Raw genomic sequence first — 23,851 nt, 5'->3', positions numbered from 1 at the left:
GTGTGCATGCTATGTTAGTACTTGGTTTGGTTGTGTTGATCTGTCATGCACTCTAAGGTTATTTAAATATGAACATCGAATATTGTGGAGCTTGTTAACTCCGGCATTGAGGGTTAGTTGTAACGGCCCAGGAAAAACACCCTATTAGATTTTATTTGTTGTTTTTCTTTTTATGCATCAACATGCATCATGCATCATATCATCCATGTTTTAACAAATAAAATTATTTCGTAAAACCCTATTTCAATATTTTTTCCTCTCATATGGTTTATGTAATAAAACTCCTCTTTCTATTCATTTAACAAACCCTGAAACAAAACTATCAAAACAAAATAAAATTGTCATTTTAAATATTTTGTTTTCTCTCTCAGATGGATCTATATAAAACCGTCTCTCAATTTGTTTCTCTCTTTGATTTCTATCCTTCTTCCTCTTTTCCTTTATCTTTGTGTATCTTGCTATCTCTTTGCAAATTGCAACTTCCTGGATTTTGGAGAAATGACCGGCTGCTCACAGTCTAGTCCATCTCCTGCTTTGTATCCACCTCCACCATCAGCCCAAATCAAACCAAAGCCCACCTTAGCCTATTTTAATCCACCGAAGCAGCCCAACCTCGACCGAACCCCCCTGGCATCCTCTTCTTCCTGTACGGCAGCTCATCCATGGTGTCCACGTTACCCTGTTGACTGATGGGACGGCCACCACGCATCGTTCCCCCTCCTATAAAATCAACCGGTGCTAGCCCTGCAACCCTAGCTCGCTGCTCCTTCCTCCCCGCCGCCACTTTCTCCTCTGGTGGTTTGTTTCCCTGGTTCTCCGCTCCTCCTCTATCTCGCCTCCGGCCGCTTCATCCCGCTCGACTCTGCCAAGATCGACGTCGCCGGCAGCAGCTCCTGCAGCCTCACGACGCAAACGTCCTCGACCTCCATGCTCGCCTCCTCGGTCTCCAAGATCGTCCCGCGTTCGGCGTCCAGAACACCGGCCAGCCTCCGCTGCTCGCGGCCGCGCGCCGTCAAGGTCGTCTCCGACGTCTGCGACCCCGTCGACAGGAACTGCGTCTTAGCCTTGTGTCCTCCACCTCCCCGAGCTTCACCAACGCCACCTGGGCCTCCTTCGTGCTCGTCCGCGTCTCAACTCCAACCAGTACGTCCGTCAAGTTCTCCGGCGCTGCTCTTCGTCGACCTCGCGTGCACCGCCAAGCTCTGCGAACGCCGGCGTCTGCTCGACCAAGATGCTCCCGACGTGCTCTACCGCGCGCGCGTCCTGCGCGTCGTCCCGGTCCCGGCGCCTCGGCAAAGTCTCCGTCATCGCTCCATCACAGACGTCCACGACCATGTCCGCCCTCAGCAGCCGCGAGCGCTCGCTGTCTCTCTCGGCCTCTTCGTCACCAATTCCATCCGGCTTCTCGAGGACGTACGTGGCGCTCCACGCCATCCCCTTCACAGTGAGCATCGCTTACCCATCTAGCTCTATCCCTCTGTTTGCTGTCGTTCCTTGCATGGTCGGCATGGAAACGAGTTTGATCTCGTGTTGATGCTGCTGTTGTATTCGCGCATGCAGCAGGCCAGCAAAGTCCGTCAGTATCCAAGCCACGGCATGGCCAAGCGCAGACCGCCGTCGACGCCTCTGGCCGGCTGGCTCCGTCTGCTCCCGTCGCTCCTCCATCCGTGGGAATCGCGTGCAGCAGGAGGCAAAGAGCTGCTTTGTTGGTTCAGTTTGATGCAGTACGTGATCTCGCCCAGCTGGTTCGTTCCATCCAATGCATGCATCAATCCCGTGATCCATTCCCAGCACATGCAAAGCCATCCATTTTTAATCCTTTTATTCTTTGTTCTGCTGACAGATGGGTACCACCCGTCAGTGTCTTGGGCTAATCTTCCTCCGGTGACAAATATAGTAGCATCCAGTACCAGTCAGCTTCTTCTTTGGTCCCGCAGGTCAATCTCTGAGACAAGCTTTTTCAGAGTAACAAAGGTTTTACAGTTTTTTCTGAAAATTGCATAAAATGCCTAAACTTGATAAATTCATATCTCTCAAACTATAACTCAAAATAAAATGTTTTATATATGAAAGTTTATCACAAAAATATGAAGAACATTAATATACCATCTATATGCTTGTTTGCATCTCGCATCATGTCACGCGTTGATAGTTATGCATGTTCACCCCACATATATGCGGAGTATTTCGGATGTCCACCTAAGGTTTCCCCGCTCCGTTTAATATTGAAGTAGCTCACCCCTGCCTTCTTATGTCATGCTAATCAACCATTAAATTTGCCGGTAGAAATGCTACTCCAACCTTAATTTGTTTGACCGGGGTTCCGACTCCGATTAATTTGGATAAGTTGCATCGCCGCATCATGTTTGCCATATCATGCATGTCATGCATATCATCTTGATCATGCTGGATCTTCTTTATCCGTAGAAGTAAGACTTGCATCCATTGTTTGTCCAGTATTTGCTTCTTCCCGGATAGGATCGCGAAGTGGTGTTGCGAGATACGACGAGTTCTCCGGATGTTCCTCGGCAAGCTTTAACAGGCAAGCATTTTCCCCTATACTTCTGCCCCTGCAGAAGTCGCTCACCTATTTTATTTTGCCTTCTCCCTTATGCTATCCTTGAGTTGCGTTCTTGTCACGTATCCCTTCCACTTGTTACCTCAAGCAGCCTATACTGCCTCCACCAAACCACCTACAACTATTGTTTGGTTATCGGGTCTGCCTTGCGAGTCGTAGTGCATGCTAGTGCTGTTTTATCTCGTTACCGTTACCGCAATCTTATCGGGTTATCTGTTGGGAAATCATGACACATGCTACATGGTTATATCTGTGGAAGTATCATGGTTACTTGTTAATAATTGTTAAGCGGAGACATCGGTGGGTCAGTTGCTCGTTTTATGGCGGCTCACTTGTGTTTCTTTAAAGCTTAGGACCCGAGTTCCTGTTATCTGTTCCGAGACTGAGCGCTCTAACCACACGTGGGTATGCTTCTGGGTCTCCCCTCGACCACTGCCGGAATCTACAGCTTTGTCCAGTGGCCACAACTAGTTCGTAATGTTTTACCATTTGTTATTGCGTGCATGCCAGCTTGTTACTTATTTACTTTGGGAAGCCCCTGGGTGCCTTGTATCCCTTGTTTCTGGTATGCACGTATAGGTGCGGCACGAGCGTTTATTGCGTGCTGAAGCGGGTCATTCGCCCCAGTGTGTGTTTTGACCCTCGGAAGTCGTGGTCGCAAACAGCTAGGTCCGTCTCGGAGAGTCGGCCGGACTTCGATTCGGGTTCAACTTAGTTAGGTGGCTTCCTGGACATTGTTGTCGTGAAGGAGAGTGCGAGTCGTGATATCCTTCCCTTGCTAGGTTGGGTTGATCGTGCGTGTGGGCACATTTGGGCACCCCTGCAGGGTAAAATCTTATCGATAAGCCGTGTCCGCGGTTATGGACGACTTGGAGCTGTATGACTCGACCATAGACAACTTACACCTGTTATTTATTAATAATAACTTGCGTAGTAAGGTAGTACAACTTCAACAATAAATGGTTAAAACTGGTCAACCGTGTGAGTGCCCTTGTAAGTACTTCTTGGCGAAGGGGGAACGCATCGGCTGTGTTATGTTTGTAGAGTATAGAACTGTTAGTTATGCGCTCTCTCACCTTCTCTGATAGACGACTGTTGTAGAGTGTCTCTATAGGTTTTTAGTGCTTGCGCGCTGCCGCTTAACCCCACCATATTGCCTATGACGTTCCTCTTGCGTCTTCTAAGTCCCCTGCGTGCCTCAAGTACAAAGGACGACTGGTTGACGAATGCTTATACGTCTTGAAGTCTTGTTAAGTACGAACCCGTACTTATTGCTGCTTCTACGGGATATAACCGGGCAGGTATGAAGATATGTTCGATGAAGACGACGTTAGCAAGGTTACCCTTCCGGCTTGGCCTGGGCAGGGTTATGGACGCCACTGGTTATCTTCAGGACTCTTAGTCCAATTTGTATCTTGTCCGTACTCGGATGTATTTGATCTTTTGTATGGTTTGGATCTTTGTATGTACCTATTTGTATCTTGACTCGTTGGAGTCGTTGTTGTAATATATATTTGTTTCTTGTGGGCTCTATTGTAATCCTGTTGTAATGTTACCGCTCGTGATTGATTCCACCCGCATCGCGTGCATGCTTCGGCGTGTACGAGGCGCTTGGTGGTGCGTCTCCTAAAATCGATATCGGCCGGATTTCGGCGAATTCACTGGGATCCTCATGGTACCGGTTTTGGGGCGTCACATTAGTGTAATCCTACACAGTTAGTGGTGTTCATCATCCAACAAGAGAGTGTAGAGTCTAGCATCTATTTATTTATTCTGTTATGTGATCAATGTTGAGAGTGTCCACTAGTGAAAGTATGATCCCTAGGCCTTGTTCTCAAATACTGCTATCGCTGCTTGTTTACTGTTCTACTGCATCTGTACTGTCTGCAATATTACCACCATCAACCACACGCCAGCAAAGCACTTTTCTGGCGCCGTTACTACTGCTCATACTTATTTATACCACCTGTATTTCACCATCTCTTCGCCGAACTAGTGCACCTATTAGGTGTGTTGGGGACACAAGAGACTTCTTGCTTTGTGGTTGCAGGGTTGCATGAGAGGGATATCTTTGACCTCTTCCTCCCTGAGTTCGATAAACCTTGGGTGATCCACTTAAGGGAAACTTGCTGCTGTTCTACAAACCTCTGCTCTTGGAGGCCCAACACTGTCTACAAGAATAGAAGCACCCGTAGACATCAAGCACTTTTCTGGCGCCATTGCCGGGGAGGAAAGGTAAAAGGCACTCATACTCCGGTTCCAGGTAACATTACTTTTCTGGCGCCATTGTGTTTGTGCTCGAAGCTATTTCCTTTAGATCCTGCAATTGCATTTTTTTGTTTCTTGTTACACTAGTTAGGCATAATGGAAAACAACAAAAATATGAGAGATCTTTATGAACTTTATCTTGAATTAGGACATGATGTGTTTGAAGAAAGAATTAAAAAACCTATGGAACTTTATATGCATGCTAATGGGAATGTTATTAATATGAATGCTTTGAACACTATTGTTGCTAATGCTATGGAAAATTCTAAGCTTGGGGAAGCTGGTTTTGATGAGTATGATCTTTTTAGTCCCCCGGGCATTGAGGAGGAAATTTACTTTGATGATACTTTACCTCCTATTTATGATGATTATAATGATAGTAGTCTTTTGGTGCCGCCTGTTATGGAGGATAAATTTGATTATGATTACAATATGCCTCCTATATTTGATGATGAGAATAATAATGATAGTTACTTTGTTGAATTTGCTCCCGCTATTACTAATAAAATTGATTATGCTTATGTGGAGAGTAATAATTTTATGCATGAGACTCATGATAAGAATGCTTTATGTGATAGTTATATTGTTGAGTTTGCTCATGATGCTACTGGACATTATTATGAGAGAGGAAAATATGGTGGTAGAAATTTTCATGTTACTAAAACACCTCTCTATATGCTTAAAATTTTGAAGTTGAGCTTGTCTAGTTTTCCTATGCTTGTTACTTTGCTTTTCATGAACTTGTTTATTTACAAGATTCCTTTTCATAGGAAGCATGTTAGACTTAAATGTGTTTTGAATTTGCTTCTTGATGCTCTCTTTTGCTTCAAATACTATTTCTTGCGAGTGCATCATTAAAACTGTTGAGCCCATCTTAATGGCTATAAAGAAAGAACTTATTGGAGATAACCCATGTGTTTATTTTGCTACAGTAATTTTGTTTTATATTTGTGTCTTGGAAGTTGTTACTACTGTAGAAACCTCTCCTTATCTTAGTTTTGTGTTTTGTTGTGCCAAGTAAAGTCTTTGATAGCAAGGTTGATACTAGATTTGGATTACTGCACAGAAACAGATTTCTTTGCTGTCACGAATCTGGGCAAAATTCTCTGTAGGTAACTCAGAAAATTATGCTAATTTACGTGAGTGATCCTCAGATATGTACGCAACTTTCATTCAATTTGAGCATTTTCATTTGAGCAAGTCTGGTACCTCAATAAAATTCGTCTTTACGGACTGTTCTGTTTTGACAGATTCTGCATTTTATTTCGCATTGCTTCTTTTGCTATGTGGGATGGATTTCTTTGTTTCATTGACTTCCAGTAGCTTTGAGCAATGTCCAGAAGTGTTAAAAATGATTGTGTCACCTCTGAACATGTATATTTTGATTGTGCACTAACCCTCTAATGAGTTGTTTTGAGTTTGGTGTGGAGGAAGTTTTCAAGGATCAAGAGAGGGAGATGATACAACATGATCAAGGAGAGTGAAAGCTCTAATCTTGGGGATGCCCCGGTGGTTCACCCCTGCATATATCAAGAAGACTCAAGCGTCTAAGCTTGGGGATGCCCAAGGCATCCCCTTCTTCATCGACAACATTATCAGGTTCCTCCCTTGAAACTATATTTTTATTCGGTCACATCTTATGTACTTTACTTGGAGCGTCTGTATGTTTTTGTTTTTGTTTTTGTTTGAATAAATGATTGTTTGGGAGAGAGACACGCTCCGCTGGTTCATATGAACACATGTGTTCTTAGCTTTTAATGTTCATGGCGAAGGTTGAAACTGCTTCGTTAATTGTTATATGGTTGGAAACGGGAAATGCTACATGTAGTAATTGGTAAAATGTCTTGGATAATTTGATACTTGGCAATTGTTGTGCTCATGTTTAAGCTCTTGCATCATATGCTTTGCACCTATTAATGAAGAAATACATAGAGCGAGCTAAAATTTGGTTTGCATAATTGGTCTCTCTAAGGTCTAGATAATTTCTAGTATTGAGTTTGAACAACAAGGAAGACGGTGTAGAGTCTTATAATGTTTACAATATGTCTTTTATGTGAGTTTTGCTGCACCGGTTCATCCTTGTGTTTGTTTCAAATAACCTTGCTAGCCTAAACCTTGTATCGAGAGGGAATACTTCTCATGCATCCAAATCCTTGAGCCAACCACTATGCCATTTGTGTCCACCATACCTACCTACTACATGGTATTTCTCCGCCATTACAAAGTAAATTGCTTGAGTGCTACCTTTAAATGTCTATCCTTTACCTTTGCAATATATAGCTCATGGGACAAATAGCCTAAAAACTATTGTGGTATTGAATATGTACTTATGCACTTTATCTCTGATTAAGTTGCTTGTTGTGCGATAACCATGTTCCTGGGGACGCCATCAACTACTCTTTGTTGAATATCATGTGAGTTGCTATGCATGTCCGTCTTGGCTGAAGTAAGGGAGATTTACCACTTAATGGTTAGAGCATGCATATTGTTAGAGAAGAACATTGGGCCGCTAACTAAAGCCATGAATCATGGTGGAAGTTTCAGTTTTGGACATATATCCTCAATCTCATATGAGAAAAATTAATTGTTGCTACATGCTTATGCATTGAAGAGGAGTCCATTATATGTTGTCTATGTTGTCCCGGTTTGGATGTCTAAGTTGAGAATAATCAATAGCGAGAAATCCGATGCGAGCTTTCTCCTTAGACCTTTGTACATGCGGCATAGAGGTACCCCTTTGTGACACTTGGTTAAAACATGTGCATTGCGATAATCCCGGTAATCCGAGCTAATTAGGACAAGGTGCGGGCACTATTAGTATACTATGCATGAGGCTTGCAACTTGTAGGATATAATTTACATAATACATATGCTTTATTACTACCGTTGACAAAATTGTTTCTTATTTTCAAAATAAAAGCTCTAGCACAAATATAGCAATCAATGCTTCCCTCTGCGAAGGACCATTCTTTTACATTTATGTTGAGTCAGTTCACCTATTTCTCTCCATCTCAAGAAGCAAACACTTTTGTGAACTGTGCATTGATTCCTACATACTTGCATATTGCACTTGTTATATTACTCTATGTTGACAATATCCATGAGATACACATGTTACAAGTTGAAAGCAACCGCTGAAACTTAATCTTCCTTTGTGTTGCTTCAATGCCTTTACTTTGAATTATTGCTTTATGAGTTAACTCTTATGCAAGACTTATTGATGCTTGTCTTGAAGTACTATTCATGAAAAATCTTTGCTATATGATTCATTTGTTTACTCATGTCACTTACCATTGTTTTGATCGCTGCATTCATTACATATGCTTACAATAGTATGATCAAGTTTATGATGGCATGTCACTCCAGAATTTATCTTTGTTATCGTTTACCTGCTCGGGACGAGCAGAAACTAAGCTTGGGGATGCTGATACGTCTTCGACGTATCGATAATTTCTTATGTTCCATGCCACATTATTGATGATATCTACATGTTTTATGCATACTTTATGTCATATTTATGCATTTTCCGGAACTAACCTATTGACGAGATGCCGAAGGGCCAGTTGCTGTTTTCTGCTGTTTTTGGTTTCAGAAATCCTAGTAAGGAAATATTCTCGGAATCGGACGAAATCAACGCCGAAGATCTTAGAATCCCCGGAAGCATCCAGAACACCCGAGAGTCGCCAGAGTGGACCCACAGGGGGCCCAGGAGGTAGGCCGGCGCGGCCCAGGCCCTGGCCGCGCCGCCCTATCATCTCACCGCCTCTTCGATCCTCTGACGCCGCCTCTTCGCCTATTTAAAGGTCCCTGACCTAAAACCTCGACACGGAAAAGCCACGGTACGAGAAACCTTCCAGAGCCGCCGCCATCGCGAAGCCAAGATCTGGGGGACAAGACTCTCTGCTCCGGCATGCCGCCGGGACGGGGAAGTGCCCCCGGAAGGCTCCTCCATCGACACCACCGCCATCTTCATCAACGCTGCTGTCTCCCATGAGGAGGGAGTAGTTCTCCATCGAGGCTAAGGGCTGTACCAGTAGCTATGTGGTTCATCTCTCTCCCTATGTACTTCAATACAATAATCTCATGAGCTGCCTTACATGATTGAGATTCATATGATGATGCTTGTAATCTAGATGTCATTATGCTAGTCAAGTGGATTTTACTTATGTGATCTCCGGAGACTCCTTGTCCCACGTGTGTAAAGGTGACAGTGTGTGCACCGTGTGGGTCTCTTAAGCTATATTTCACAGAATACTTATTCACTGTTATGAATGGCATAGTGAAGTGCTTATTTATATCTCTTTATGATTGCAATGTGTTTTGTATCACAATTTATCTGTGTGCTACTCTAGTGATGTTATTAAAGTAGTTTATTCCTCCTGCACGGTGTAATGGTGACAGTGTGTGCATCGTGTAGTACTTGGCGTAGGCTATGATTGTGATCTCTTGTAGATTATGAAGTTAACTATTGCTATGATAGTATTGATGTGATCTATGCCTCCTTTCGTAGCGTGAAGGTGACAGTGTGCATGCTATGTTAGTACTTGGTTTGGTTGTGTTGATCTGTCATGCACTCTAAGGTTATTTAAATATGAACATCGAATATTGTGGAGCTTGTTAACTCCGGCATTGAGGGTTCGTGTAATCCTACACAGTTAGTGGTGTTCATCATCCAACAAGAGAGTGTAGAGTCTAGCATCTATTTATTTATTCTGTTATGTGATCAATGTTGAGAGTGTCCACTAGTGAAAGTATGATCCCTAGGCCTTGTTCGCAAATACTGCTATCGCTGCTTGTTTACTGTTCTACTGCATATGTACTGTCTGCAATATTACCACCATCAACCACACGTCAGCAAAGCACTTTTCTGGCGTCGTTACTACTGCTCATACTTATTTATACCACCTGTATTTCACTATCTCTTCGCCGAACTAGTGCACGTATTAGGTGTGTTGGGGACACAAGAGACTTCTTGCTTTGTGGTTGCAGGGTTGCATGAGAGGGATATCTTTGACCTCTTCCTCCCTGAGTTCGATAAACCTTGGGTGATCCACTTAAGGGAAACTTGCTGCTATTCTACAAACCTCTGCTCTTGGAGGCCCAACACTGTCTACAAGAATAGAAGCACCCGTAGACATCAATGCTCTCTTTTGCTTCAACTCATATTTCTTGGGAGTGCATCATTAAAATTACTGAGCCCATCTTAATGGCTATAAAGAAAGCGCTTATGGGAGACAACCCATGATTTTACTACTGCACTTTTATTTTATATTTGAGTCTTGGAAGTTGTTAATACTGTAGCAACCTCTTCTTATCTTAGTTTTTTCGCATTGTTGTGCCAAGTAAAGTCTTTGATAGTAAGGTTCATACTAGATTTGAATTACTGCGCAGAAACAGATTTCTTGCTGTCACGAATCTGGGCTGAATTCTCTGTAGGTAACTTAGAAAATTCTGCCAATTTACGTGAGTGATCCTCAGATATGTACGCAACTTTAATTCAATTTGAGCATTTTCATTTGAGCAAGTCTGGTGCCTCTTAGAAATTCGTCTTTACGGACTGTTCTGTTTTGACAGATTCTGCCTTTTATTTCGTATTGCCTGTTTTGCTATGCTTGATGGATTTTTCTATTCCATTAACTTTCAGTAGCTTTGTGCAATGTCCAGAAGTGTTAAGAATGATTATGTCACCTCTGAACATGTAAATTTTGATTGTGCACTAACCCTCTAATGAGTTGTTTTGAGTTTGGTGTGGAGGAAGTTTTCAAGGATCAAGAGAGGAGGATGATACAATATGATCGAGGAGAGTGAAAGCTCTAAGCTTGGGGATGCCCCGGTGGTTCACCCCTGCATATTTTAAGAAGACTCAAGCGTCTAAGCTTGGGGATGCCCAAGGCATCCCCTTCTTCATCGATAACATTATCAGGTTCCTCTAGTGAAACTATATTTTTATTCTATCACATCTTATGTACTTTGCTTGGAGCGTCTGTATGCTTTTGTTTTGTTTTGTTTGAATAAAGTTGGATCCTAGAATTCATTGTGTGGGAGGGAGACACGCTCCGCTGTTGCATATGGACAAATATGTCCTTAGGCTTTACTCATAGTGTTCATGGCGAAGGTTGAATCTGCTTCGTTAAAATTTTTATATGGTTGGAAACGAGAAATGCTACATGTGGTAATTGGTAGAATGTCTTGAATAATGTGATACTTGGCAATTGTTGTGCTCATGTTTAAGCTCTTGCATCATATACTTTGCACCTATTAATGAAGAAATACATAGAGCTTGCTAAAATTTGGTTTGCATAATTGGTCTCTCTAAGGTCTAGATAATTTCTAGTAAGGGTCGAACAACAAGGAAGACGGTGTAGAGTCTTATAATACTTACAATATGTCTTTTATGTGAGTTTTGCTGTACCGCTTCATACTTGTGTTTGTTTCAAATAACCTTGCTAGCATAAACCTTGTATCGAGAGGGAATACTTCTCATGCATCCAAAATCCTTGAGCCAACCACTATGCCATTTGTGTCCACCATACCTACCTACTACATGGTATTTCTCCGCCATTCCAAAGTAAATTGCTTGAGTGCTACCTTTAAAATTTCTATCCTCTATCTTTGCAATGTATAGCTCATGGGACAAATAGCCTAAAAACTATTGTGGTATTGAATATGTACTTATGCATTTTATCTCTTATAAGTTGCTTGTTGTGCGATAACCATGTTCCTGTGGACGCCATCAAATACTCTTTGTTGAATATCATGTGAGTTGCTATGCATGTCCGTCTTGTCTGAAGTAAGGGCGATTTACCATGAGTTGAATGGTTTGAGCATGCATACTGTTAGAGAAGAACATTGGGCCGCTAACTAAAGCCATGATCCATGGTGGAAGTTTCAGTTCTGGACAAATATCCTCAATCTCATATGAGAATATTAATTGTTGTTGAATGCTTAAGCATTAAAGAGGAGTCCATTATCTGTTGTCTATGTTGTCCCGGTATGGATGTCTAAGTTGAGAATAATCAAAAGCGAGAAATCCAATGCGAGCTTTCTCCTTAGACCTTTGTACAGGCGGCATAGAGGTACCCCTTTGTGACACTTGGTTAAAACATATGTATTGCGGTAATAATCCAGGTAATCCGAGCTAATTAGGACAAGGTGCGGGCACTATTAGTATACTATGCATGAGGCTTGCAACTTGTAGGATATAATTTACATGATGCATATGCTTTATTACTACCGTTGACAAAATTGTTTCTTGTTTTCAAAATCAAAGCTCTAGCACAAACATAGCAATCGATGCTTCCCTCTGCGAAGGGCATTTCTTCTACTTTTATGTTGAGTCAGTTCACCTATTTCTCTCCATCTCAAGAAGCAAACACTTGTGTGAACTGTGCATTGATTCCTACATACTTGCATATTGCACTTATTATATTACTTTATGTTGACAATATCCATGAGATATACATGTTACAAGTTGAAAGCAACCACTGAAACTTAATCTTCCTTTATGTTGCTTCAATGCCTTTACTTTGAAATTATTGCTTTATGAGTTAACTCTTATGCAAGACTTATTGATGCTTGTCTTGAAAGTACTATTCATGAAAAGTCTTTGCTATATGATTCAATTGTTTACTCATTGCATTACCATTGCTTTGATCGCTGCATTCATTACATGTGCTTACAAATAGTATTGATCAAGATTATGATGGCATGTCACTTCAGAAATTATCTTTGTTATCGTTTACCTACTCGGGACGAGTAGGAACTAAGCTTGGGGATGCTGATATGTCTCCAACGTATCGATAATTTCTTATGTTCCATGCTACTTTATTGATGATACCTACATGTTTTATACATACTTTATGTCATATTTATGCATTTTCCGGCACTAACCTATTAACGAGATGCCGAAGAGCTAGTTGCTGTTTTCTGCTGTTTTTGGTTTCAGAAATCCTAGTAAGGAAATATTCTCGGAATTGGACGAAATCAACGCCCAGGATCTTATTTTTCCACGAAGCTTCCAGAAGTCCGGAGAGGAAACGAAGTGGGGCGACGAGGCCGCCACACACCAGGGCGGCGCGGCCCAAGCCCTGGCCGCGCCGGCCTGTGGTGTGGGCCCCTCGTGGCGCCCCTAAACCTACCCTTCCGCCTACTTAAGCCTTCGTCGAGAATAACTCCAGTACCGAGAGCCACGACACGGAAAACATTCCAGAGACACCGCCGCCGCCAATCCCATCTCGGGGGATTCAGGAGATCGCCTCCGGCACCCTGCCGGAGAGGGGAATCATCTCCCGGAGGACTCTTCACCGCCATGGTCTCCTCCGGAGTGATGTGTGAGTAGTCTACCCCTGGATTATGGGTCCATAGCAGTAGCTAGATGGTCGTATTCTCCTAATTGTGCTATCATTGTTGGATCTTGTGAGCTGCCTAACATGATCAAGATCATCTATCTGTAATGCTACATGTTGTGTTTGTTGGGATCTGATGAATATGGAATACTATGCTATGTTGATTATCAATCTATCTATGTGTTGTTTATGATCTTGCATGCTCTCCATTACTAGTAGAGGCTCTGGCCAAGTTTTTGCTTGTAACTCCAAGAGGGAATATTATGCTCGATAGTGGGTTCATGTCTCCATTAAATCTGGGGGAGTGACAGAAACCTCTAAGGTTGTGGATGTGCTGTTGCCACTAGGGATAAAACATCAATGCTATGCATAAGGATGTATTTGTTGATTACATTACGCACCATACTTAATGCAATTGTCTATTGTTTGCAACTTAATACTGGAGGGGGTTCGGATGATAACCTGAAGGTGGACTTTTTAGGCATAGATGCATGCTGGATAGCGGTCTATGTACTTTGTCGTAATGCCCAATTAAATCTCACAATACTCATCATAACATGTATGTGCATGATCATGCCCTCTTTATTTGTCAATTGCCCAACTGTAATTTGTTCACCCAACATGCTTATTCTTATGGGAGAGACACCTCTAGTGAACCGTGGACCCCGGTCCATTCTTAACATCAAATACAATCTATTGCAATACTCGTTCTACTGTTCTCTGCAAACATCATCATCCACACTATACATCTAATCCTTTGTTACAGCAAGCCGGTGAGATTGACAACCTCACTGTTACGTTGGGACAAAGTACTTTGGTTGTGTTGTGCAGGTTCCACGTTGGCGCCGGAATCCCTGGTGTTGCGGCGCACTACACTTCGCCGCCATCAACCTTCAACGTGCTTCTTGGCTCCTACTGGTTCGATTAACCTTGGTTTCTTACTGAGGGAAAACTTGCCGCTGTACGCATCACACCTTCCTCTTGGGGTTCCCAACGGTCGCGTGCTGTACGCGTATCACCAATTCACCCAACGCACCGATTCCCTACCATCTCGTAGTTCGTGGCTATCGCCCAGACCGCCTGGGTCCTTCCCTCGCTCTCGGTGATCTTGACCGCGGGGCGATCTGCTGACTGCTTCCCTCCTCCAAGTTGCGATGTTGCCTGCTAGTCCGCCGGACGTCAGCCAGCGCAGTCCCATTCTGGCCATCCTCAATCCGGCATGGGATTAAGATAGAAGGCAAGAACACCTGCCGGAGTTCTCTTGAAATTCTACTATATGCTCTAATTCACGTTCTAAATTTTGATTAGTTGTTGTTGTTCTTATTTATACCAGCGAGGTTAACTGATTATGGCGCCTGAATGCGGTGCTAAGAAAAGAAAAAGTAGAGAACAAGAAAAAAGTTAATAGAATCACAGAGAGAGTCTATGTTTAAATTTTTGAAGAGCAACGCGAGCACTTCGAGCAATCCAGATGAGTTGGCGCTAGTTGTTGGGGGGCATACTAATGTTGATGTAGAGGACGATGTTGGTACAGAGGATGGCGTTCACGTTAACGCGGATAGTGACAATGTGAGTGATCATCATGATAAATCTGCTAGTGCTGATGATGAACCAGTTCCAGTTAGTGTGGATATTTATGACCCGACAAATTAGGCTACTCTTGGTAACAAATAAAGGGACATATTAGTGGAGAAGGATCATATCAAAGAAGAGAATATTACGTTTCCTTCAAATTCTAAGATGATACATTTTTCATATTTGCTTTACTCTAGACAAATGCACAATGGAGAGGTACGTGATCGTAGATGGCTAGTTTATTCAAGAACTGTTGACAACGTGTTCTATTTTTCATGTAAGTTGTTCAATCATATCAACTGTAAGAGTTCTTTGGCGTATGATGCGTGTTGTGATTGGAAACATATCACCGAGAGACTCAAAGAACATGAAGTTAGTGTGGAGCATATCACAAGCATGATCTTGGAAGGAATTGAGAACTAGACTGAATAAACCTAAAACAAACTCAAAGTCCATGTCCATGGATATTTCCGTGACTAACCCTCGTCATCAGCATAGAGCCATATCTTGAATTCTTGGAAGCAAACTCTCAAGATCTTGATAATATCATATTCTTCTCTTTAAATCGATGATCTTGATGCCAATACTCAAGGTATATCTTTAACTTCACGGCATCCACACTTGAATCAAACACATGGACTACAAAAACTACCTATGAAATATTCTTTCAAATGAAATCAATGAAAATAGTAACCCATATAGATTGTCATTAACTACCAAAAACACACATAGAGACAATGTACCCTTACAACTATACCCAATGTGTACTCACTTGTGTTGCTCCAGGGGATACCCTTAGATCTGGGTATCCTTGATCGAAAGATGGCGGCGCTTTCGGCATCTCTCTATCTCTTGAGGACATCATTTTTGGAGGAGTAGTTGGATGGTAGAGGCAAGAGGTGGAGTGGTGTGCATGTGACATGCCGATAACAGTGAGTCTTGACGATGTTGTGTAGCAGGGCCTCAGTGACGGACAAGATGTGATGGACTCACGCAAGGTGGATGCGCTGTGTGGCACCATGACGACGTCGACAGCATGGATGACAAGGGGTATGCATATCTTTGTTCCGACGATGATCTTGTGGTTGACAGTGTTGAAGGCTTCTGAAGCGACTGCACGAGGTCCTCGCCGAGGGTCTTTTTACAAGGGACATGTGATCCTCTTTTATCATAGAGTGACTCAGTGATTCCTGCAGTAATTAGCTGGTCGGGCGTTGTGGTATTTTAAGACATAAGGCCTTGACAACATGTTCTTCACCCATTTTCGAGTTTGTAGGTGTTGAGTGGTGGCTTTGGGTTCTTTAATATATGCTTTTACAGTAGTAGTATAGGTGTTGAGTGGCGCCTTTTCGAGTTTTGTAATGTATGATTTTGACAGATCTTTGGTGAATAAAATCTAAATAAAGGTGTGTGCATATTTTCCGTGGCATATTTTTCAAAAGAAATGTTTATCCTTATTAATCAAGATAGCTCTCTATATCGGCACAAAAAAATGTAATTTTATTTGGAGAGCGACATTTTCCATGCACAGACCCATCCTTTCTCTCTCACAATTTTCAGATATGTGTCACTTTATTCCTGTCGTTGCACACTTTAGCTGTAAACTTTAAAAATCCATAACTTTGAAACCAGAAGTTCAATTTGAAAATCGTTTGAATATTTTGGTTTCTAGTGAAGAGAGCTACAAAAAAGCTAATATTAAATATATTTTGATAGTTTTTGAAATTTAACTACTAAAACTTGATGAAAATGATGAAAAATGGTGAAACTTTACTTTGAAGCAATCAAGTTTTATTGTTTATCATTATGTTTAATTGTGTTTCAGAAATTAAAATTAAAATTTTGACGAAAAGAACCGTATTTAGGCTTATTTACATATCATTGAAATAATTTCACAGGTTTAAATAAATTGCCAATTTGATATATATTTCAATAGATATGGCTCTTTTAAATCCTGGCACTAAAAATTAAATCCATGTACTAAACAAAAAGAGAGAGTACTATATGCATGCAAAAGATTCTCTACAAATACAAATCTCAAAGCAACCACATAAAAATTAATGGTGCATACATGAACGGGATGTTTCGTACATGGGACAGATGTTTTTTCGTTTTTATATTGGGTGTTTCTAAGGCTTAGTCGACTGAGACTTAACTTATCTCTCAATCGAATTACATTAGTGTGTTTTAATATGGATCTAAATAAAGTGTAAACACGAATCTTTAACTTTTGAAACAAAATTCAACGGTGAAGCACGTGACTGAGACATAAGCTACATCTCAGTTAGCTGAAACTTAGTAATTTTTTTTTTCCAGTAGTTTAACAAAGTTGCTGACATTCCCAACCATGAGCGGAAAAAGAGCTTAACGCTGCTCCGTGCTATGGTAGACCGACTCTTGTATCGCTTGTCCCGCTAGCACTTCAAGGAATTGTGGCACCGGTGGCATCTCGATGTCCGTCAACCCCTCTAGCACCTGCACCACCTCCGCCATCGTCGGCCGAGCGTCGATGTCGCGCTGGATGCACCAGCAGGCTATCTTGCACAACCTCCTCATCTCGTCGGCGCTGGCGTCCCCTTCCAGCTCGGGATCCAGCAGCGCCATCATGTCCTCCTCCTTCGCCAGCCTCCGCGCCACCAGCAACGGGAAGAACGCCGTCGTCGTCGTAGCTTGCTCCTCCGCGCCTGTCGCGCATGCCGACGACGACGCCACGAACCGCCTCTCCCCTTGCTCGAAGTTCCTCCTCCCGGACACGATCTCAAAGAGCATCATCCCGTAGCTGAACACGTCGGCCTTGGCCGTGATCGCCTCGCCACTGATCCACTCAGGCGCCAGGTATCCGACGGTCCCCCGCATGGTGGTGATCACCCGGCTGAAGTCCCGGCCGACGAGCTTGGCGAGCCCGAAGTCCGCCACCTTGGGCGCGAAGTCGGCGTCGAGGAGGATGTTCTCCGGCTTCACGTCGCAGTGGATGATGCAGTCCCGGCACCTCTCGTGAAGGTAGGCGAGCCCCTTGGCGACGCCGATCCCAACCTGGTACCGCACCTGCCAGCTCAGGACGTAGAACGTCTTGCGGAACAGGTGGCGGTCGAGCGAGCCGTTGGGCATGTACTCGTACACCAGCAGCTTCCGGTCGGCGCCGCCGTCGGAGCAGAACCCGAGCATGCGGATCAGGTTGACGTGCTGGATGGTGCCCAGCGTGCTCACCTCCGCGCGGAACTGCTTCTCGCCTTGCCGGAGCCCCTCCAGCTTCTTGACGGCCACCACGGTGCTGTCGGAGAACTGACCCTTGAACACCGACCCGAAGGCGCCGGCACCGATCTTGTCAGTGAAGTTCTTGGTCAGGTACTGCAGGTCACTGTACTTGTAGCTCACACAGCCATCGCCGACGGCGAGACCGTTGACTCTCGCTGTTCTTCTCTTCCTTGTCGTATGAACTAGAAGAATGGAGGCGGCGACCACGAAGCAGGCGATGCCAAGTGCACCGGCGGCGATCTTGATGTTCCGCCACTTGTGGCTTCTCGCGCCTGGGATCTCCGACGCGGCCAGCCGGAGGTAGAGGCTTCCCGCGCCGGCCTGGTCATCGCCGATACCGGCCTGCAAAGTTTGCAGGTCGCCATGCCACAGGAAGCAGCTGGTGTTGTACGCGTAAGCGGAGCACGTGCAGTCCCCAAGGCACGCGCTCTGGCAGTCGCCGGTGCTCGCCGCGCCCACTACTCGACCGTCATCCGGGAACCCAATGCCATCCATGCGGAGGAACTTGTCCTGGCCTTCCTTCTTCAAGCCGGTAGCAGTGTCGACGCCACCGCTGCTGTTCTTGGCGCACTGCAGCTGGGCGTTACGCACGCAGCCGTCGATGTAGTCGCCGGAGCCCCAGTTGGCTGGATTCCGCGGGCGGAAGCCCCGGGCACAGTCGCACGCCGTGGCCTCGCCGGCGCTGCAGACGCCGAACGCGCCGCAGCCGCGGGGCACACCGCACCGTGCCTTGGGCTCGGCGTACACCAGGTTCCACCCCTGCGTGGCCTCCACCCAGAACCACCCCTTCACCTGCCCCGACACGTCCATCACGAACCGGTACACCGTCGTGTTGACGGCGAAGTTGTACGTGAAGTAGCTCTCCTCGTCGTTGTCCACGAACGCGAAGCTGTACCCTGAGCTGCCGCTCGACGCTGCGACCTCCGGGGCGCCGGTGAAGAACTTGCCCGTCCAGTTGCCAGTAAGCCAGTACTCTCGGGTGCCGTTGGCCACCAGCACGTACTGCGGCGCCCCGGACGGGTCGAGCTGGAGGGCGTACATCCCCGGCGCGGGGTCGCCGCGCGCCCTCCACGAGAACATCCCCTGTATTTCGCCGGTGCGCTTGTCGCGCCTGAGCTTCCCGCCGGGGAGCCACGTGTCGCCGACGTGGTCGAAGCTCTGCCACAGCACCGCGGAGGCGTTGGACGCTGGCGATAACACGAGGTTGCCCGTGTCGAGAAGGACGGCGACCGTGTCTGTTGCGTTGGCTATGGCGCTGGTGTTAACTTTCGTGGACCAAGCGATCGAGCCGGTGCCGTCAAATAGAGCGAGGTTGCCGTCGGGCGTGATGGCGAGCCGTGACGAGGATGGATCGAAGACCGGCGTGTCGCGGTTGGCCACCCAAACCGGCGTCTGAACGGCGATGTTGTGGTACCAGATTCCCATGTACCAGCTTCCGGCGGCTCCTCCGTCTGGCAGAAAATAAAAAGAACATAGCGATAAGTATCACATCGATCACACCGAACATACACGGTCGAGCAATGTCATGCAGATATGCATCGTGGACTCACCAGGCTGGAAGAATCCCATGGCGAACTTGCGGCCGGGAGAGACGAGCGTCTGGCCAAGGGTGAGCGGCCGGCCCACGGCGACCGTGTCCGCCGCGCGCACGACACCCACGCAGAGCAGCGCGAGAAACACGCCCAGGAGAAGCGCCCCTGATTCCATCTCGTCGGCTGCTGTTGCGAATTAAGTCGATCGGCGACCAGAACCTGTATCTCTTCTCCTGCCAGTGCAATGGCACCAGCTATTTGAACACTCAGTCGATATCAGTCGAGCGGCACGGTGGCGCGTCCAGCCGTCCATCTTAGTGAGGCTGCCGAGTGTTAGTCAACCACAGAAACTGTTGCTGCGGAGGAACGAGTCGCGGTGGATTTTAACCTGTTAGACCGGCGAAGGGAGCGCCTAGCATTACTGTGATTGGTGGATTTTGCGTGTCTCTCCGGAGGTAGGCGATTGCTGAACATTCAAGCGCTCTTAGCTGACCACCAGATGATTGACTGGTCTCTCTGCTTCAGCTTCTAGAGTCCTGGCTGCTACCGAAGGTGTTCTGCTCTATCTATGCAGCCGACGGCTCCTCCCCACGAAAAGAAATAGGCGGCGACTTTGTACGGGCAATAGGTACCTTGATATTTTTTTAAAAAAATCGAAAACTTGATTTCAAAGTTTCAAAAACATATCAATTGTTCACTACGAGGATGCAACTTTGCGTGAAATACCACAGGACTATCTATTTGGCAATCGAGTGTTTTCCTTTTGGCCATCACTCGAAAAATTAAACCAATCAGAACATGACAGCTGTCAAATGTCTGCAGTCAAAAAAGACCCAAAAAGTTGTTTTCTGGTTCTTCTGTCCGGCCCTTTGTCTGACAAAATAGGAACTGGTTTTCCTGAAAAGCGAAATTTGTAATGTTCATGACATGAAGCCTACGCAAAAAGGGAAAATCTACAAATGTACAAATGTATTACAGAAATTACCAAATTACCATTGTTTGTTTGAAATGAATGTACCATGGGTGGTTTGGAAATTCTTTCTGTTTCTGGATTATCTGTAATTACAAAAATATAAGACTGAGTCATAAGAGATCTACCCTCAAAAGCTAGCTAGCTAGTTAACATATGCATACACTGCATTTTACAAATGTGTACACTGTAGAAACATATGTATAGTTAGATAATGTCATAAAAGATGGCCGCCTAGCCAGAGAGAACAACTAAAATTCACCACAGTTAGAATCTACCATGATGTATTTACATTCCATATACAATGCACACACAGGATGTACACTGCATATACACTGGATTTACATGAGGATCTACTGGAAAATTTGATGTATTTACACTGGATTTACATGGGTGTCGTTCATGCAAATATTTTTTCAGATTTTCAGATTTAGCTTGTATATTGAGACTAGACAGTGCAAAGTGACTGCCCACTCATCTGAATTTTAACTGACGAAAAGAGCAAGTGTTAACTGAAACTGAACAGATACAAAGAAAGAAGAAAGGTGTGCGTCTCCTGGTGATTTCAGCCGTGCTCTGCTTAAATTTGACCAAGGAACATCACAAACGTTTGGTTTTGGTGATGTTTTAAAACTGGGCACAAAACCTTGTAAAAACAACAAAAAGTGAAACAGGATGCCATTCGTTTTGACTAGATAGAAGTGAGGTTTTTAACCTGCTGGATCATTTGATCGTGGTGCATAGCTAGCAATTGGAACAAGGAATTGTGCTTGTGTATGTGGAACGCTTGCAAGAGAACGGGGAACACGAAAACAAAAAGGCAGCCAGACTGCTGCTGGTACTTGGTGCTGATCTCGAGTGTCCAGGAACAAAAAGAAGAGATCCAGCCAAATATACACAACAACGAACGGATAGGAAAAGGGACGCGGCTGTTCTTGTGAAGCAGAGCTGGAGGACGCCCAGTTTACTGATGAAACTGTCGACGACAACGAACGGAGCCATGGTGTGTTGAGACCTGGGTTGGTGATACAGAGAGATAACTGCGTGGATGTGCGAAAACAACAGCAAAGCGCAAAAGTAGTAGGGCCTGAACATGGACAGTCATGGTGGCAACGAGCTCCTGCTCATTCATTTCATATATGCACAACAACGGCTAGAATGCTTATGCATTTCATATATATACAACGATCCCTAGAATGCATATCATTCGAAATATACACACCTAGAATGCAATATACACTGCATGTACACTTGATTTACACTATATTTACATGAGATTTATGGGAAAAATTGATGTAAATTGATATGGGAAAAACAGAGAATATGTACCAGGTTTGTCAAGCGGTGTATGATCTTTATGTTTGGATAATAGCTTCGCCAAATGTTGGTATTTACCGGATGCAAGCTTCCCTTTACTTATAGTACCTTTGTTAACATAAAAAATAAAACAGTGCATGTATAATCAGTATGAAGCAACAGACAAGAGCACTGGAAAAAAAGAACACATCTGCGGGAGTAACAAACTTACCACTATCTAAGTCAGGAATGTCTGTCGTATCAAAAATGTTATGTCGCTTGTTTGGTTCTTGAATCCCTAGTCAAATTTTAATGTTAAACTATGTATAATTTATATTTATGTGTAACCTAGAAGAAAAATATAGAAAACAAGCACAAATGAAAATTAATACCTTCGTTGCGAACTTTTGTCGCCTTATCATTGTCATTGTTATTTGCTGGTTTCAGATTTCTTGTAGTTGGATTATTGTTTTGCATTCCGTGAGGAAATTTGAATTGAAAAAGATTTCCTGTACCAATTAAATCAACAAAAATGAGACAAAAGGAACTCGTAGGAGGTGGCAGAAAAGGTTGTGTAGCAAAAGTTCTTACAAAAAAATAAAATGTGGAAAAATATGAAACTAACCTATTGAATTGTTGCTGCATGAAGGCTCAGGAGCATGCTGGGAATTTTGCAAACAACTAAGCACGTCGCATACTAAAGAATGTGACCAGGCTTCAAAATCTTTAGGTTTCCCAATATTGTTGGTGTGTATGATTTGTACAATATCATCAATGACCTTTTAAAACACAAAGGAGGGACAATGAAAAATACTAGTACCATAACCAGTGAGGATAATAGGTAAACAATTTAAAAGAAATAGAATAGTACAATTACCTCATTAGTAAGGAAAGATGAAAACAAAGCCTTAAGCTTGCCATTGAGGTTGAAAGGAGAACTAAAAGTTTTTGAAAACTTCTTGCATGAATCCTTTCCAATTGACCTTTCGACCTTGAAGAAAAATAAGTTGGTAAAAAGCAAATGTGTAAGATATAGAACACTAGCATGGTATTTTCAGAAAAAAGAAAAATAAAAATACATTTAGAGAACCTGGTAAACTGAGGCAGGAACCAATCGCTTTAATGGCCTTTTTCCAAATGAGTTCCTGCTAGTTTTATCCATCTCAGAGTATTTCCTAATTCTGTTACCTTTCCAAACAAGTATTCGTGGATACTCATTGGGGAGTGAATTTAATCCAAATTCGACACTATCAAGATATGAAACCTAAGAAAGAAAACAAATTCGAAGTTAGTGCATTAAAAATGGACAACTAGGACAGCTATTATACGATAAAGGACCAGAATAAAACACTCACAGCTAGAGCATAGTGGCACCCCCCAAAAGTGATTGTGCGTTTTGATAATTTCTTTGTCGCCAGCTTGAAACTTCGTATGCTAGTAATTAGCCAGTCATATACAAACTTGGACAGATCATATCTCGCAAAACTTTTACAATCTTTGAAAATGTGAAAGTACTGGGTGCTTGGTAATAGGCTTGAGTTTGGACACAAGAAGCTTGTGAAACAAACTGACAAGAAGCAAATGAAAATATCTTCATCTGACAACTCTTCCCCGGAGATTAGCTTGTTGGCAAAGAAGTTGACATTTGGAATGGAAGTTACTTTGAAATGAGACAACATAAATTCACGGCCAGCTTCGCAATCAGGGACAAGCTCAATTCCACCAATAGGAAGATCCAAAATATTATGGATTGTTTGCTTATTAACAGGAATGAATTTCTTTGTTAACTGAATTTCTGAGGAATTGGTGTCAAAAACACTTGCTATCCATTTCACAAATCTAAGAGGCACATCTATTTTTACAAACTTCAACATGCATTCCATTCCATAGAGTTTGATTACAGAAATCTGCTTATCAGTCAATGCTTTGATTACAGTTGAAAACAATTTTCCAGAGTACCTTGTACACACTTTACTGTCTGCATTCTCCATCCTTGACTTCTTAGACTGCAAGTTAAATACATGTGGAAAGT

At 43.7% G+C, this 23,851-nt stretch overlaps 3 protein-coding genes across 3 annotated transcripts; 1 reads left to right on the top strand and 2 right to left on the bottom strand.

Moving 5' to 3' along the window:
• The first annotated feature begins 771 nt into the window (after nucleotides 1–771).
• On the top strand, nucleotides 772–4,209 carry LOC127305479 (uncharacterized). The gene is made up of 4 exons (XM_051335927.2): nucleotides 772–1,444; nucleotides 1,561–1,745; nucleotides 1,844–1,937; nucleotides 2,458–4,209. Exons 1-3 carry the CDS (start codon nucleotides 928–930, stop codon nucleotides 1,886–1,888), a joined length of 747 nt encoding a protein of 248 aa, XP_051191887.1. The 5' UTR covers nucleotides 772–927; the 3' UTR covers nucleotides 1,889–1,937; nucleotides 2,458–4,209.
• Nucleotides 4,210–17,050: 12,841 nt separating this feature from the next.
• LOC127313714 (G-type lectin S-receptor-like serine/threonine-protein kinase At2g19130) lies at nucleotides 17,051–20,124 on the bottom strand. The gene is made up of 2 exons (XM_051344190.2): nucleotides 19,572–20,124; nucleotides 17,051–19,472 (listed from the first exon to the last, which is right to left on the bottom strand). Exons 1-2 carry the CDS (start codon nucleotides 19,726–19,728, stop codon nucleotides 17,131–17,133), a joined length of 2,499 nt encoding a protein of 832 aa, XP_051200150.1. The 5' UTR covers nucleotides 19,729–20,124; the 3' UTR covers nucleotides 17,051–17,130.
• Nucleotides 20,125–20,361: 237 nt separating this feature from the next.
• Nucleotides 20,362–23,822, bottom strand: LOC127335250 (uncharacterized). Its single transcript, XM_071823608.1, has 8 exons — nucleotides 23,175–23,822; nucleotides 22,697–23,083; nucleotides 22,445–22,598; nucleotides 22,212–22,328; nucleotides 22,052–22,117; nucleotides 21,853–21,948; nucleotides 20,547–20,609; nucleotides 20,362–20,450 (listed from the first exon to the last, which is right to left on the bottom strand). Exons 4-8 carry the CDS (start codon nucleotides 22,294–22,296, stop codon nucleotides 20,362–20,364), a joined length of 399 nt encoding a protein of 132 aa, XP_071679709.1. The 5' UTR covers nucleotides 22,297–22,328; nucleotides 22,445–22,598; nucleotides 22,697–23,083; nucleotides 23,175–23,822.
• Between the last annotated feature and the right edge of the window lie 29 nt (nucleotides 23,823–23,851).

This window comes from Lolium perenne, chromosome 1 (assembly GCF_019359855.2).
Source record: "Lolium perenne isolate Kyuss_39 chromosome 1, Kyuss_2.0, whole genome shotgun sequence".
NCBI lineage: Eukaryota > Viridiplantae > Streptophyta > Magnoliopsida > Poales > Poaceae > Lolium > Lolium perenne.
Note: the sequence above shows the minus strand (reverse complement) of the source record. Positions and strands in the feature narration are given on the sequence as shown.